General features: G+C 43.6%; 1 protein-coding gene across 25 annotated transcripts in view; it reads left to right on the forward strand.

Moving 5' to 3' along the window:
• Positions 1–17,564, forward strand: part of DYSF (dysferlin) — a 227,496-nt gene that overhangs the window by 143,049 nt on the left and 66,883 nt on the right. For 14 of the 25 annotated variants that reach the window (XM_077134524.1, XM_077134531.1, XM_077134529.1 and 11 more), the window contains 4 exons: positions 121–282; positions 1,398–1,563; positions 2,084–2,160; positions 7,655–7,717. In XM_077134524.1, coding sequence (XP_076990639.1) covers positions 121–282; positions 1,398–1,563; positions 2,084–2,160; positions 7,655–7,717 — 468 coding nt within the window. The remainder of the gene's footprint in view (positions 1–120; positions 283–1,397; positions 1,564–2,083; positions 2,161–7,654; positions 7,718–17,564) is intronic. The other 11 variants (XM_077134534.1, XM_077134538.1, XM_077134543.1 and 8 more) reach the window with 1 other exon arrangement.

The following is a 17,564-nucleotide window of genomic DNA, read 5'->3' on the forward strand; positions in this document are numbered from 1 at the left end:
CAGGCCCCGAGGGGTTGGGGGTGGGGTGCACTGGGGCGGTGGGGCAGCCTGGCCCTTCCCCTGCCTGGTCCCAGCCTCGTGGGCCCAGGGGCAGTCACTCTCCTCATCCTGTACCCTCAGATCCTGGCGTGGGGCCTGCGGAACATGAAGAGTTACCAGCTGGCCAGTGTCTCGTCCCCCAGCCTCGTGGTGGAGTGCGGGGGCCAGACGGTGCAGTCCTGTGTCATCAGGAATCTCCGCAAGAACCCCAACTTCGACGTCTGCACTCTCTTCATGGAAGTAGTGAGTCCCGATCTTCCTGCTGCCCCTTCCACAGTCCCAGGGGCTAGGATCTCTTATGGCACCACGCAACCTGGGCGCTCTGCCCTGACTCCCTGCAGGACCTGGGTAGCTCACAGAAGCTCTCTCGTCTCACTTTTCCTGTTCTGTAAAATGGGGAGGAAATGCCTACACTCTCCTTACCAAACGAATTTAAGCCTGCAACCAGCACAAATATGTCCGACTTGCTAGACCAGCAGAAGTCCCAAAGAGCCACACTGTGGCTGTTTTCCCTTCTGGGCAGGCCTCAGACCTCTGGAGTGCTCCTCGGGGTCCCTTCAGGACTCCCACCTTCCGGAATGCCTCCACACCTTCCCTGACTCAGTCCTGTCCCCAGCCAGGCCCCTCGAGCAGCACACCCCATAGCCCTCATTGCCTGGGATGGGGCCCCCAGAGCACTCCAGCTCCTTTGGCTGCCCTGGGTCTAGTGACCAGAGTGAGGCAAGTCTGAAGAAAGCAAAATGGTTTGCAAGATGAAAGTGCTACAGAAATTCCAGGCCAGTGGCTGTCAACAGCAGCCTCCTCTTGGCAGAGCCAAAGCTGCCACCGAAGGAGAGAGTATAAATTATTTCAAGTTGTATTCAGAGTACTTATTTGGGGATGGTGGTGGTGGTGGTGGGGAGCAATGAGGAGAAAGAATCTGGGTCTGTAAGCCAACTCTTGAGTATCCACTTGGGGGTACTGTCTGCAAGAATTGTTGAATCCTGGGCCAACTTCTCCCGTCTTTCCCTTCCTGGCCAGTGACGGCTCAGGAAAAGTAGACTTGTTTCAACTTCAGGCTGGGCTGGATGTATTTGGAAGGTAGAGCTGTGTGGAAAAGCAAGCCCTTGTAAATGGAATTCAAGAGGCTGATAGAGAAGGTGTGTGGCTTCCCTGACCCAATGGCCAGCTCCTGGGCTTGGTGAATTGCCATTTTTGGATGTAGAGCTATTGGGAATTATCTTTGGCTGTGAAGGCATTCTCTGGTCCTTGGGCTTGTCCTGTGAAGAAGGGTCCTCCTGTGCTCTCCCCCACTCCCCAACACAACTTCCCAGAGAGGAAGTCCAGGCCCATGCCTCTCTTCTCTCCCATCCCCACAGATGCTGCCCAGGGAGGAACTCTACTGCCCTCCCATCGTGGTCAAGGTCATTGATAACCGCCAGTTTGGCCGGCGGCCCGTGGTGGGCCAGTGCACCATCCGCTCCCTGGAGAGCTTCCTGTGTGACCCCTATTCAGCTGAGAGCCCATCCCCAGAGGGCGGCCCAGGTAGGGGAAGCTGGTTGTTGATGGGGAGGCCCAAGGCAGAGGGGGCCTGGGGCAGGTGTGACTTCCCAGGAAAAGTCCTCCTGGGACTCCTGCTGCCTTCTCTTCCTGGGACCTGAAGGAGCAATGCCATTTATGCTCAGCTAGAGCAGAAGGGTGGACACCTGGCCTTCCTCAGGGCAGAGCCTGGGTTTGGGCTGAGCGCACCTCAAAGAGCAGGTGACTGGTGCCTGAGATTGCTGAGAGGGGAGGGGTGGGGCAGGGTGGGAGGAGAGCTGAGGAAGAGGGACAGTGGGAGGTAGGGAGGGAAGAGGGAAGTATGAGGAGAAGGAGAGAGAGAAAGAATTGGGGGGACAGGGAATGGGAAGGAAGGTGGGAGGGGGAAGAAGAGGCTGAGAGAATGGGGAATATGGAGCTTGCAGAGGTAAGGGCCCACAGCTCCTGGCTGAATCTTGGGGCTGACAAGGGGGATGACCTCTGAGCGAACTCCTTCTCAGGCCTGGACGCAACTCTCCCCCTACAGATGACGTGAGCTTACTCAGTCCTGGGGAAGATGTGCTCATTGACATCGATGACAAGGAGCCCCTCATCCCCACCCAGGTAGGCTGGGTGCTGGGCCTCCAGGAGGGACACCAGCTCCTGCCCAGAGCTGGCCTGGATTGCTCCTTGCCCCTCTCTACTCCTCATCTCTTCCCATTCCTTCTACCCCACCCTTCCTTGTCACATAGCTGCTGTGAAGCATCCCCCTCTGTACCACGGTGGCCATACACTGTGCAGATGGAGAGCTTTCAGTTGGGTGGGGAGACATGCTCTTTGGGCATGACCCAATCCTTTTCCTTGGAGGGTGGGAGAAAACTGACTCTCCTGCCTTGGGGTCCTGTTGGGGGCTTTCCCCTGGAGATGATCCAGTAGGTGTAGGTTGTAAGGAACAATTGGGAGAGAAGGCAGAGGAGGGACTGACTGGGCAGTCTCTGGGGTACTCTATCCCCCATCCTCTTACCCAAGCCAAGATCCTTCTTGGGGGGAGGCTGAGCCATGTATAGGCTTGTGCTGGATGGCAGCTTAAAGAAGCACAAAAAGGGGTCTGTGTCCAAGGCAATAATCCTTATCCCCTCCCCACCATTCACCTCATCTTCTAGGAAAAGGAAGGGAGCAGGAAAGGAGACTGGCCTTATTCCAAGGGTATCTAACCCTGTGGGGATATAAGGGTCACACTTGGGCTACATACCCAGTAATCTCGGGCTGGATGGTAACCCAGGTGCAGGTGCCAAATGGCATGACAGGAAGTCTGTGGCATCTTCTACTGAGAAGGGAGCACTTTTTCACCTAGGGCCCTGGAAGGGCTCCAGATCCTGTAGGGCAGAAGACCCCTAGCCCTTTCTGCAGTAAGGATGGAGAAAGGCCACACTGCAAGCATCAGCTGTGAACTCACCATTTGCTCCAGGTTGTCACCTCCCACCTGTCAGTCACAGCCTAGCAGCCTGGAGGTCCCAGAGCTTCCAGGCCACCTGGAAGCAGACTTCCCAGGCCTGGATAGGCAGCACTTGTGTCCTCAGGTCAGCAGGATGTTTGGTCACCCAGCAGTTGGCGTAGAACTTCAGGAGGGTTCCGTTTCCTTTAAACCATCTATCAGAAAATAGCCATGAGAGCAGAGAACAAACTTGGGTGGCTGCTGGGTTGGGTTGAGGATCCTCTAAACTCAGCTTTGAAGCTATCCCTGGAGATGTATTTACTGGGGCTTCCCTCTGCTTCTCTCTCATCTCTTTAATCTTTCTGCCGCTTTCAGAAGAAACTCTCTGGCATTCAACCCTGTGGCCTTGTTGCTGTTGAGACAGGAGGCCTTAGCCTGCAATTTCATGAATTCTATGAAGTCCTCAGAAGTCCTGAGCTCTCTCTGCCCTACTTCTCTAACCTTGACTCAGCCCCACCATCCTTTCTGTGTGGGAGACCTCCTGTCCCTGTCCTCTTGACCAACTCTTGGTCATTCTTAAGACTCAAGTTGGTGTGGTCATCTCCTTTAAGGAGACTTCTCTGATTCCTCTCTTCCTGCAAGTCCATGTTTGTTTCATCATCGCCCCCACCTGAGACCCTACTTGTCTTTGTAGATGTCAGCATCTTCCCCAACCTCAGCACAGAGCAGCAACTTGGACTTATTCCTGTTTGTATCCTTAGTGTTCAGCACAGGGCCTGGCTGGGAGGAGGTGTTCAATAAATGTCTGTCTGGAGGAGTGGACAGATGGACAGATGGATGAAAGGACAGATGGAAAATTGGACAAATGATCAAATGGACAGGTGGAAGGATGAATGGAAGGATGGATAGATCGATGTATCATGGGTGGAAGGGTGGATGGATGGATGGATCAATCAATAGATGGATGGATGGATGGATGGATGGAAGGATGGATGAATGGTGGATGCAAAAATTACCTGTCCACTCTCTGTATAGGTCTGAGGAGGAAACTCTTTTGGCTGGGGAAACCCAGATGGAGATTTCAGATGGCCCTGTGTGATATTCATTGATCCTCAATGCTGGTGCCTTCTGGCCTGGGTAGGTGTTTGTCTCTGAATTAGGCAGATAATTTGTCCCAAACTTCTACTGCTTGAACCTGGCTCCTGTTTTCCACCCCCTCAGTGGGCCTGTCTGAGACGGTTCAGGGAAGAGCAGGGCTTGCCCAGCAAGATTTCCTTTCTGTGTGTACTGCCCTCAAAATGTCTACAGACCCAAATGGGGAGGAACTATTTTGGGTCCTTCTGGCTATAGGCAGAGGCACAGGCAGACGGTGAGGAGGTTCGGGCTGGCTGTCCTCCTGGTGTTGACATGAGTGAATGGGACCAGGTCTGAGCCAGAGCAGGGTCTGTGCTCTTTGTGGGAGAACAGGGTCACACTCGGGCTGGAGCTGCTGGCCTAGCAAAGTGGAGGGAACTGGGCTCTGGCTCTGGGCTCTGGGCCACATGCCCACATAGGCCTCGTCGGGTCTCAGAGGTGGCAGAGAAAGGGGAAACAAGATCAGCCTGCTCTGATGGAGGGAGCTTGGACCCTGCTTTCACAGAGCAGGGTCCCATGTGGGTGCCTGGCCTCTTTGAACCATTCTGTATGATGATGAAGGCTGGGAAAGGGCTTATGCATATGAACTCCAGAGATGGTTCCTGGTCCTTGTGGTTGTCCTCTGCGTAGACTTCAGATGGGTAGCCTGGGAGTGTGAGCATGTGTGGTGTGAGCACATGAGTGTGCATGAGTGAGAAAGCTAGGAGGAAAAGAGAAGCTGGGAGCACTCCCAAGGATGCTGGGGTGCAGGGTTTCCCAGATCAGCGGTATGAAATGTGCCCAGGTGTGTTGTGTGCCCAAGCTCAGTGGTGTGAGATGTGTCCAGGCTCGGCGGTGTGGCAGGAATTTTGATCTTGATTTTTAGTGTGCAGAGGGCAAGCTAGTGTGTGTTCTCAGAGAGGGGGGCACAGAGGTACGTCACTCCATTTAACTCTTTGCTTTAAAGAGAGAATATATTCATCTTCTCTGATTATAAATGTAACATGTCCTTGTATAAAATTTGAAAAATACAGAAAAATAACATATTACCTCTAGTAATATGAATGAATTCTCACTAGCATTCTGTTCTCTCTCCTTTCCTCTTTCACCTGATTTTCTCTTTCTACCTCTGTCTCTGAATCCAACTCCCCTTCTATCTTTAAGAGAAAATTGGGGTCTTAGTTTGCTAATCAGCTTTTCCATTACACCAGCTCTTGGTGTTCTGATTCTAAGATAAGAACAAAACTGTGTGCAGGAACAAATTCACCTAAAGCATGCCACACCCTTCCACCTAAGTTTCCTGTATGGGGTCTTGAGGCCCAAAGGGGCCCTGTAGGTAAGGGTGGTGGCTCCTGCCCCCACCCCCATCCCGCCTACCAGGCACTGAGATGCCGCTGACACCAGCTTGGTGTGTCAAGGATGACTCTTGCGGGAGTCTGTGTGTTTGAAGAGAGAGAAGAAAAGAGAAGGTTTGGGGAGCTCCCACTCTAGTTGGGAGAGAGATGAGAGGTGTTTAGCAGATCTCATAGGAGATGCTCAGGGTGATGTCAGTGGGGTGAGATGTTTTATTAACAAGGATGCCAAAATCTTGGATTCTCTTAACCCTGGGCAATCAGCCTAGGCTAAGTAATAAGGGAAAGCTTCTCCAAGGAGAAGAGGTGAGGAAGGCTGATGGGGTTTGAATGTAGGAGGGCTTTCCTGGTAGGCAAAATAACTTGGGCAGAGGCTTAGAAGTGGGACTTGTGCACGTGTGCGTGTGTGCGTGCCTGTGTGTGTGTGTGTGTGTGTGTGTGTATGTGGTCGGGATGGGGGAGGTTATTGAGGAAATGGGCTGGGCAGGCTAGCGTGGAGGAAACTTCAGAAGGGGGCACAGACCTGTTGTCCACACTGTCAGGGTGGGATAGAAGCTGCTCTGCTCCCGGGCTCCCAGGCTTGGCTAATTTTGAGCCTGCTGCACTGGTTATAGTCTCTGGGACGTCGTGAAGGTGGGAACGTGCTCCCAGAACCGGAGCAGCAAATTATGCCTGAATCCCAAAGGGGAACGTGTAATTTCTGAAGCTCGACCAGTTCTTTGGAGCACTATGTTTAGCTTTATTTTTTCTCCCTTTTACTCTAGTGAACTGCTGGTTTCCCTTGCATTTTTCTTAAAAAAGAACTGTATTAAAAATAAAAATAAGGCTTCTGGAGGGTTCAGGATGGGAACAGGAGGGGCAGAGCTGCTGCCTGGCTGGGCCAGTCTCTGATCAGTCGAGGATTTCACATGGAATTCTTCTGGTCCATTCTGGGGGTCCCACTGTGTCAGCACCCCAGAACTATTCAGAGACCATTCTGCCCTGGTGCTCAGGTTTCTGCCTCTGAAGAGCCCTAAGGGTTAGTTTAGTTTAGGGTCTCTCTCTCAGTGATCTTCCTGGGGCAGGGATGGGTCTGTGAGTTCCCAAAGTTCCCTCCAGGACCCAGGAGGGGTTCTGTCCTCCAGGTATTGCTCTGAGCACTCCCTGGCCCTCAGCAGAGTGTGTCTTCCGAGATCTTCCTGCTGAGGTGGGGAGGACAGCCTGGGGCTGGCCTGCCATGGACTCCTCCTGGAGCCCCCTACTCCAGTCTTTTCCTAACTCTGGAAGCTCTGGGTCCCAGCTGGTCTTCTAACCTCTCCAGCCTTGACCTCTGCCTTCTTGAACTGTTTGTTTCTTGAACGTTCTGTGCTTCTTTATTCCTCTGTGCCTTTGCGCTTACTCTTCCCTCTGCCTAGAATACATTGCCTTACTTCCTCACCAGGTGAATGGGTACCATTCAGCCAGATCCTCATCACCTTCTCGGACTGTTGTGAGGCCTTTTGACATGTGCCCCTGCTTCCAGCCCTGACCCCCAAGCCCCCTTGACCCTGCAACCTGGCCACTCACCCTGAGAGCCTATTGACTCTCAGTATGGGAAGGTGGCAGATGAGGATCTGATGCCTAGAAAAGGAGGCAAGAGGTTTGCAGGGAGGTATGTGATGCCCTGGTTTTTGAGGAGAGAGACTCGGAAATCTGCACTAGCTTGGAAACCAGGGAACCATGCCCAGCAGAGGTTGCTCAAGAGCTGAGTGGTGTCAGTTAGCTGTTAGAAGAGATCCTCAGGGATGGAGAGTTTGGCTAGCTCTGAGATGGGGAGACTTTGGAAAGGTAGGGAAGGTGTTGGAGAAAGTGGCATTGAGTCAGTGGGTGCTGAGGGCAGTGAGAAAGCAGGAGACACATTAACTTAGCATCTCCTACGTAACTCACCTGGGCAAGGTGTGTATGTCCTTCATCACATTCATTCTCACTGCTGCCCTGTGAGTGTGCTCGGTGCCCGTTCTCCAGATGAGCTCCTCACTTGGAGAGGTCAGGGGTCTTGCTCAGGGTCACACAGCTGGCAAGGCCCTGGAGCCAGAATTTGGAGCCACGCTTGATGAACTCCAAAGCACACACCCCTGTGGCCTCCCTGGACAAACAGCAGAGGCTGCCTGCTTGGAGGAGCTCTCCCTCCTTGGACGGTCCAGCCCACCCTGAAGCGGTTTCTCTAATCCTGTTGCTAACCAGCATGTTTGATTTGTAGTTTGCAGATGGTCTGTCGGCCTTGGCCCCCATTAACATGGCGTCTTCTCCATCCAGTCCTCATGTATGTATATTTACCTACTTATGGGCTCCTGGATTTCTCTTGGGGGGAGTGGAGGTGGGAAGGGGTTAAGGAGGTATTTCCTGATCCTTAGCAGAAAGCAGTTACTTCTCTTTACCCTGGGTAGTGGTAGAGGGGTGGAGTGCCAGTGATGGTGTGGATTCTCAGTGATATCCCTACGCTATCTCCTGGGGCAGCCTGGGACTTGTCTTCCTCCTGTTTACCTGTGTGAGGGTTGGGGGTTTGGGGGCATCTCATGAGCCAGTGGAGAAAGAAAAGTCTCAAGATTAGACCCTGGCTGCTAGGACATGGGACATAAGACTCCGTGGACAATAGGAAGTTGACATTCTCTGCTTCTCCTGGCTGTACGAAGGGTAGGTGTGACTGAGGGCCCCAGCCATCCCCAGCAGGTTCTGAGGGTCTGCCTGGACCAGCATTCAGCTTTTGTAGTTCCCAGCTGGGCTGTTTTCTACCTGCCCAGGCTGCTGTCCCAGGTGTCATCTTTGTGGGTTGTGGGCCTCTTCTGGGAGTTGGAGTCCCACGTTGAGGGCCAAGGGGAGTCCCTGACCTGCTGGGAGGGTGGAAGAGATAGAAGCAACCAGAAGGCAGTGCGTTACAAGTATCAATTTGTCACGGTGCCAAGGGGAGACATTGTTGAATGGGGTGTTTTATGAGCTGGATTAAGAAAATAGGGCTTCTAGGAGGAGGCGATATATATTTTTATTTTTTTCTGATTTACCCATTGTAGAAAATATGGAAAACACAATAAAGTGTAAGGCAGAAAGTTAAAACCACCTGTAGTCCTACCAGTTGGATATAAGCCCTGCCAAAACTGAGGTGTCTACGTTTTTAGATATTTTTATACATACTTTTTTTCTTTTTTACAAAATTGGAACCATATTGTACTTCTTTATAATCTCATTTTTAGTTTACTTAGAAATGTATTGTGAATGTTTTTCCATATCTTTCTATTCTTGGCTGCATCTTATTTCATTATATGGCCAGCCATAAAGTTAGCTACTCCCCTGTCATTAGACACTGGTTAATATCCTCTATTGCCATCTTTTGTGTCTCGTAGAGGAGTTTTTCTGGTTTACTGTATGTAGATCTAGCCCTTTTCTTGTTAAGTTTTTTCGTAGGCATTTTACATCCTTTTACATTATATTTTATATCCTCTGCAAAGTGGATTTTTCTTTTCCTTATGACTTTGTCTAACTGGTTATTGCTAGTATATAGGAAAACAACATTGGTGTGTATGTACTTTAAAATGGACTCTTTTTAAGCTTCCTCTTTAGTTCTTACAGATGTTAATTGATTCTGTTGGATTTTCCTGGTAGGGAAGATTGTTTTTAATGAATAATAATAGATCTGTCACTTTCTTTATCATGGTTATCCTTTACTCTTTTGATTGGAATAGCATTTGATAATTGGTATTCTGGCAGGCAAACAGTCACTGATTCTACCCAGAATGCCTGTCTCATTTTTCCGTTAATTATAATAGGCTGTTAATTTCAGATAGCTATTCTTGATTTTGTTAGGGTGGTTTCCTCTAGTCTTAGCTTACTAACAGCTTAAAAATAGGTATGGGTGTTTAATTTTATCAAATGTCTTTTGGCATTTATCAAGATCATCAGATAGTTTTCTGTTGTTCTGTTAATATAATGTATAATCATCCTGCATCCTTGGGGTAAACCCAAATTGATCAGTTTTTCATGGTATTATAGTTTATTACAATACAAGTCTTCTTATCTAATGTAATCAAGACAGGTAGCAATTGACTAATTGAAAAAAGTGGTTAAATAGGTACTCATTGAGAAACATACATACATACCATAAGCATTTTACTTTTAACCATATCCACGTAGCTTTGTTTTCCAATCATTTCACGTTCGAAAGCCTCTTCTTTAAACTCAGATCTGCTGTTTCTAGTAGGTCATGCCAGCCTTTGGTATAAGCCACATTCAAATGCCTTATCTATGACTTTTAGCTTTAGGCTTGTTGAAGTTGAACGAGAACTTAATGATACTTGAAACAAACAAACAAACAAATAAAAATAAACTGAGTGTGGAGTCTTTGTATGGTTTATTCCCCAACCTGTTTTATGTTATCTCACATGTACTTAATTTTTATCATTAAAAAAATTCAAAAGCAGTAAATAAGTCTTCATAGAAATAATGTCCTTTTTTTTTCCATTTGAAGTTTATAGGTTTTTGTAAATTTAACGAGTTTTTTTTTTAAACTAGTTAGTATATCAGTAAAACTGGCATGAACAGGTTTGGGAACAAATACAATTGACTTTTGGTAAACAAGCAACTTACCTGCTGTGAGCTGAAATCAGCAAACTAGAGTAGCTGTAGGCATTCAGGCTGGCTCTGGACCTTTGTCAGATTGTTAGCGGGGAGAACTTATGGGGTTTGTAAATCCTGGCTAAGGCATGTTTCTAAGGAGAGATTCTATTGTATAGTGTTGAGCTAATTTTGTTAAGACTTATTTTAGGAGTTTTGCATCTCTATTAAGAAGTATTACTTTTTAGTTTGTCTTTGGTTTTGATATTAGGGTTATACTAGTTTCAAAAACTATTCTGTAAACTGTACCTTTATTTTCTATCCTCTTGAACAGGCATAGGAATATCCTCTTGAACATGGCATAGGAATATATGCCATGGCCTTTTTAATGTACAAAATGTGAAATAATATGAATTTCCTGCAAATTAAAAAAATGATTAATAGTCACATAATTTAAAAGCTGGTGGGCCAAGTGAATGGCAAATTGTATTCATGGGTTAGCTGGCAAATGGAAATGGCCATCATCTTTTCTTAAGAATGGTATAAAATTAAATGGCTTTTGAACTATTGAAGATTTTCAGAAATGTATATCTTCTATAAAAATGCAAGTCCTGTACTTATTTGTAAAAATGGGCTCAGCACCAATTTTGGGAATGAATCCTTTGATCACTTTCTACTTAAGTATTTGGTAGTTTAGATTTCTCCAGGTACTGCCTATTACATTTTTTGAATTTGTGCATATTGCTACAATTAAAAAAAATCTCTTCATATCTGTTCTGTTTTCATTCTCATTCCTAATTTTGCATATTTGTTTTATTTCTCTCTTTTTCATGTATTAGGCTTACTAGCATTTCATCTATTTTATAGTTGTTTTTCATTTGAAGAAACAGTTCTTTAAAATTTTGCTGGTATTGGGTTATCTCCTTTAATTTTTAGATTCAAGTCATTTTTATGCTTTTTTTCTCTTTAATTCTCATTATATACATTTTGTATCACTTGGATTCTCTCCCTCTCTCAGCTGGTTTAAGATATCCTTTATAAGGAGATATGTTTCTACATTTTAAAAAAAATTCTAAAATTGGTATTTTCATTCTAAAATCCTTATTCCATCTGGAATTAATTTTGTGGTATGTGTGCATAAAATGTGAGGTAGGGATCAGATTTCTTTTTTTTTTTTCCCATATAGATAACCAATATAGGATCACTTATCCTTTCTCATTGATTTACAATGATAGTTCTGTCATATATCAGGTTTCTCTGTGAGTATGGGTCTGTTCATTGGCTCTATATTCTGTTCCAGTGATCTGTTTGTCTTTTGCTGTACTATACTCCATTGTCTTATTCACTATAGCTTTAGAATAAATCTTGATTTCTGGTAAAGTGGTTTTATCAGTTTTAGAATCAGCTTGTTAACAACAACAAAAAATCTGTTGGATTTGTTATTGAATCACTTCGGGAAAACTGACATCTTTGTAATATTGTCTTTTAACGAGGACCATAATATGTCTTTCCATTTACTTAGATCTTCAATATCTTTCAACGAACTTTTATAATTTTCACCATTAAAATCTGGCATAACTTTTATTAGATTTAGCTATAGCTAATTTATATTTTATTGTTATTTTACTCAGATTTTTGAAGGTACATTTTCTAATTGTAGTTTCTGGCATATAAGTGAAATTGACTTTCACGCTTTGATCATATATACAGAAACTTTACTAAACTCTCTTATTAATTCTACTGATTTGAGGATTCTTCTGGATTTTCTGTATAGGCAATCATGCAATTTGTGGTTATTGACAGTTTTGATTTTTCTGCGTAGCTTCTATTTCTTTATACTTTTTATTATTTCCTTTTCTTATCTTTTTTTTATTAATTAACAGAAAAAAAAGAAATTAACCCAACATTTAGAAATCATACCATTCTACATATGCATTCAGTAATTCTTAACATCATCACATAGATGCATGATCATCGTTTCTTAGTACATTTGCATCGGTTTAGAAGAACTAGCAACACAACAGAAAAAGATATAGAATGTTAATAGAGAGAAAAAAATAAAAGTAATAATAATAGTAAAAACAAAACAAAACAAAACAAAACAAAAACCTATAGCTCAGATGCAGCTTCATTCAGTGTTTTAACATGATTACTTTACAATTAGGCATTATTGTGCTGTCTATTTTTGAGTTTTTGTATCTAGTCCTGTTGCACAGTCTGTATCCCTTCAGCTCCAATTACCCATTATCTTACCTTGTTTCTAACTCCTGCTGGACTCTGTTACCAATGACATATTCCAAGTTTATTCTCGAGTGTCGGTTCACATCAGTGGGACCATACAGTTTTTGTCTTTTAGTTTTTGGCTAGACTCACTCAGCATAATGTTCTCTAGGTCCATCCATGTTATTACATGCTTCATAAGTTTATCCTGTCTTAAAGCTGCATAATATTCCATCGTATGTATATACCACAGTTTGTTTAGCCACTCGTCTGTTGATGGACATTTTGGCTGTTTCCATTTCTTTGCAATTGTAAATAACGCTGCTATAAACATTGGTGTGCAAATGTCCGTTTGTGTCTTTGCCCTTAAGTCCTTTGAGTAGATTCCCAGCAATGGTATTGCTGGGTCGTATGGCAATTCTATATTCAGCTTTTTGAGGAACCGCCAAACTGCCTTCCACAGTGGTTGCACCATTTGACATTCCCACCAACAGTGGATAAGTGTGCCTCTTTCACCGCATCCTCTCCAGCACTTGTCATTTTCTGTTTTGTTGATAATGGCCATTCTGGTGGGTGTAAGATGATATCTCATTGTGGTTTTGATTTGCATTTCTCTAATGGCCAGGGACATTGAGCATCTCTTCATGTGCCTTTTGGCCATTTGTATTTCCTCTTCTGATAGGTGTCTGTTCAAGTCTTTTTCCCATTTTGTAATTGGGTTGGCTGTCTTTTTGTTGTTGAGTTGAACAATCTCATTATAAATTCTGGATACTAGACCTTTATCTGATATGTCATTTCCAAATATTGTCTCCCATTGTGTAGGCTGTCTTTCTACTTTCTTGATGAAGTTCTTTGATGCACAAAAGTGTTTAATTTTGAGGAGTTCCCATTTATTTATTTCCTTCTTCAGTGCTCTTGCTTTAGGTTTAAGGTCCATAAAACTGCCTCCAATTGTAAGATTCATAAGATATCTCCCTACATTTTCCTCTAACTGTTTTATGGTCTTAGACCTAATGTTTAGATCTTTGATCCATTTTGAGTTAACTTTTGTATAGGGTGTGAGATATGGGTCTTCTTTCATTCTTTTGCATATGGATATCCAGTTCTCTAGGCACCATTTATTGAAGAGACTGTTCTGTCCCAGGTGAGTTGGTTTGACTGCCTTATCAAAGATCAAATGTCCATAGATGAGAGGGTCTATATCTGAGCACTCTATTTGATTCCATTGGTCGATATATCTATCTTTATGCCAATACCATGCTGTTTTGACCACTGTGGCTTCATAATATGCCTTAAAGTCAGGCAGTGCAAGACCTCCAGCTTCGTTTTTTTTCCTCAAGATGTTTTTAGCAATTCGGGGCACCCTGCCCTTCCAGATAAATTTGCTTATGGGTTTTTCTATTTCTGAGAAATAAGTTGTTGGGATTTTGATTGGTATTACATTGAATCTGTAAATCAATTTAGGTAGGATTGACATCTTAACTATATTTAGTCTTCCAATCCATGAACACGGTATGCCGTTCCATCTATTTAGGTCTTCCGTGATTTCTTTTAACAGTTTTTTGTAGTTTTCTTTATATATGTTTTTTGTCTCTTTAGATAAATTTATTCCTAGGTATTTTATTCTTTTAGTTGCAATTATAAATGGGATTCGTTTCTTGATTTCCCCCTCAGCTTGTTCATTACTAGTGTATAGAAATGCTACAGATTTTTGGATGTTGATCTTGTAACCTGCTACTTTGCTGTACTCATTTGTTAGCTCCTGTAGTTTTTTTGTGGATTTTTCCGGGTTTTCGACGTATAGTATCATATGGTCTGCAAACAGTGATAGTTTTACTTCTTCCTTTCCAATTTTGATGCCTTGTATTTCTCTTTCTTGTCTAATTGCTCTGGCTAGAACCTCCAACACAATGTTGAATAATAATGGTGATAGTGGACATCCTTGTCTTGTTCCTGATCTTAGGGGGAAAGTTTTCAATTTTTTCCCATTGAGGATGATATTAGCTGTGGGTTTTTCATATATTCCCTCTATCATTTTAAGGAAGTTCCCTTGTACTCCTATCTTTTGAAGTGTTTTCAACAGGAAAGGATGTTGAATCTTGTCAAATGCCTTCTCTGCATCAATTGAGATGATCATGTGATTTTTCTGCTTTGATTTGTTGATATGATGTATTACATTAATTGATTTTCTTATGTTGAACCATCCTTGCATACCTGGGATGAATCCTACTTGGTCATGATGTATAATTCTTTTAATGTGTTGTTGGATACGATTTACTAGAGTTTTATTGAGGATTTTTGCATCTATATTCATTAGAGAGATTGGTCTGTAGTTTTCTTTTTTTGTAATATCTTTGCCTGGTTTTGGTATGAGGGTGATGTTGGCTTCATAGAATGAATTAGGTAGTTTTCCCTCCACTTCGATTTTTTTGAAGAGTTTGAGGAGAGTTGGTACTAATTCTTTCTGGAATGTTTGATAGAATTCACATGTGAAGCCGTCTGGTCCTGGACTTTTCTTTTTAGGAAGCTTTTGAATGACTAATTCAATTTCTTTACTTGTGATTGGTTTGTTGAGGTCATCTATGTCTTCTTGAGTCAAAGTTGGTTGTTCATGTCTTTCCAGGAACCTGTCCATTTCCTCTAAATTGTTGTATTTATTAGCGTAAAGTTGTTCATAGTATCCTGTTATTACCTCCTTTATTTCTGTGAGGTCAGTAGTTATGTCTCCTCTTCCATTTCTGATCTTATTTATTTGCACCCTCTCTCTTCTTCTTTTTGTCAATCTTGCTAAGGGCCCATTAATCTTATTGATTTTCTCATAGAACCAACTTCTGGTCTTATTGATTTTCTCTATTGTTTTCATGTTTTCAATTTCATTTATTTCTGCTCTAATCGTTGTTATTTCTTTCCTTTTGCTTGCTTTGGGATTAGTTTGCTGTTCTTTCTCCAGTTCTTCCAAGTGGACAGTTAATTCCTGAATTTTTGCCTTTTCTTCTTTTCTGATATAGGCATTTAGGGCAATAAATTTCCCTCTTAGCACTGCCTTTGCTGCATCCCATAAGTTTTGATATGTTGTGTTTTCATTTTCATTTGCCTCGAGGTATTTGCTAATTTCTCTTGCAATTTCTTCTTTGACCCACTCGTTGTTTAAGAGTGTGTTGTTGAGCCTCCATGTATTTGTGAATTTTCTCGCACTCGGCCTATTATTGATTTCCAACTTCATTCCTTTATGATCCAAGAAAGTGTTGTGTATGATTTCAATCTTTTAAAATTTGTTAAGACTTGCTTTGTGACCCAGCATATGGTCTATCTTTGAGAATGATCCATGAGCACTTGAGAAAAAGGTGTATCCTGCTGTTGTGGGATGTAATGTCCTATAAATGTCTGTTAAGTCTAGCTCATTTATTGTAATATTCAGATTCTCTATTTCTTTATTGATCCTCTGTCTAGATGTTCTTTCCATTGATGAGAGTGGTGAATTGAAGTCTCCAACTATTATGGTATATGAGTCTATTTCCCTTTTCAGTGTTTGCAGTGTATTCCTCACATATTTTGGGGCATTCTGGTTCGGTGCATAAATATTTATGATTGTTATGTCTTCTTGTTTAATTGTTCCTTTTATTAGTATATAGTGTCCTTCTTTGTCTCTTTTAACTGTTTTACATTTGAAGTCTAATTTGTTGGATATTAGTATAGCCACTCCTGCTCGTTTCTGGTTGTTATTTGCATGAAATATCTTTTCCCAACCTTTCACTTTCAACCTATGTTTATCTTTGGGTCTAAGATGTGTTTCCTGTAGACAGCATATAGAAGGATCCTGTTTTTTAATCCATTCTGCCAATCTATGTCTTTTGGTTGGGGAATTCAGTCCATTAACATTTAGTGTTGTTACTGTTTGGATAATATTTTCCTCTAACATTTTGCCTTTTGTATTATATATATCATATCTGATTTTCCTTCTTTCTACACTCTTCTCCATACCTCTCTTTTCTGTCTTTTTGTATCTGACTCTAGTGCTCCCTTTAGTATTTCTTGCAGAGCTGGTCTCTTGGTCACAAATTCTCTCAGTGACTTTTTGTCTGAAAATGTTTTAATTTCTCCCTCATTTTTGAAGGACAGTTTTGCTGGATATAGGAGTCTTGGTTGGCAGTTTTTCTCTTTTAGTAATTTAAATGTATCATCCCACTGTCTTCTAGCTTCCATGGTTTCTGCTGAGAAATCTACACATAGTCTTATTGGGTTTCCCTTGTATGTGATGGATTGTTTTTCTCTTGCTGCTTTCAAGATCCTCTCTTTCTCTTTGACCTCTGACATTCTAACTAGTAAGTGTCTTGGAGAACGCCTATTTGGGTCTAATCTCTTTGGGGTGCGCTGCACTTCTTGAATCTGTAATTTTAGGTCTTTCATAAGAGTTGGGAAATTTTCAGTGATAATTTCTTCCATTAGTTTTTCTCCTCCTTTTCCCTTCTCTTCTCCTTCTGGGACACCCACAACATGTATATTTGTGCGGTTCATATTGTCCTTGAGTTCCCTGATACCCTGTTCAAATTTTTCCATTCTTTTCCCGATAGATTCTGTTTCTTTTTGGAATTCAGATGTTCCATCCTCCAAATCACTAATTCTATCTTCTGTCTCTTTAAATCTATCATTGTAGGTATCCATTGTTTTTTCCATCTTTTCTACTTTATCCTTCACTTCCATAAGTTCTGTGATTTGTTTTTTCAGATTTTCTATTTCTTCTTTTTGTTCAGCCCATGTCTTCTTCATGTCCTGCCTCAATTTATTGATTTCGTTTTTGAAGAGGTTTTCCATTTCTGTTCGTATTTTCAGCATTAGTTGTCTCAGCTCTTGTATCTCATTTGAACTATTGGTTTGTTTCTTTGACTGGGCCATATTTTCAGTCTCTGAGCGTGGTCCGTTATCTTCTGCTGGCGTCTGGGCATTTAGTCAGATTTCCCTGGGTGTTGGACCCAACAGTTTGGAAGATTTTTCTGTGAAATCTCTGGGTTCTGTTTTTCTTATCCTGCCCAGTAGGTGGCGCTCGTGGCACACGTTTGTCTCACGTGTTTGGAAGGGATCCCCTTGGTCACCGTTCTCCGCGGCCTGGGGATTTCCAATCCAATTCTCTCAGTTGGTCCTGGGGGCTGCGCGTGGTGGGGGCGTCAGCCGCCGCGGCTTGAGGGGACCCTGTGGCTCCTTTATTAATGCCCCTATTGGTGTTTGGTTGGACCCAGTCCCTGCCACTGTCAGAAATTCCCTCCTCTCCCTGGAGGGGTGCCGGTTGCTGCCCGCCGCGGCCCGGGGAACTCACCACCGGACCAGGAAGCCACCCGCGAGGGAGGGGC

Source organism: Tamandua tetradactyla, chromosome 17, assembly GCF_023851605.1.
Source record: "Tamandua tetradactyla isolate mTamTet1 chromosome 17, mTamTet1.pri, whole genome shotgun sequence".
In the NCBI taxonomy this organism is placed as follows: domain Eukaryota; kingdom Metazoa; phylum Chordata; class Mammalia; order Pilosa; family Myrmecophagidae; genus Tamandua; species Tamandua tetradactyla.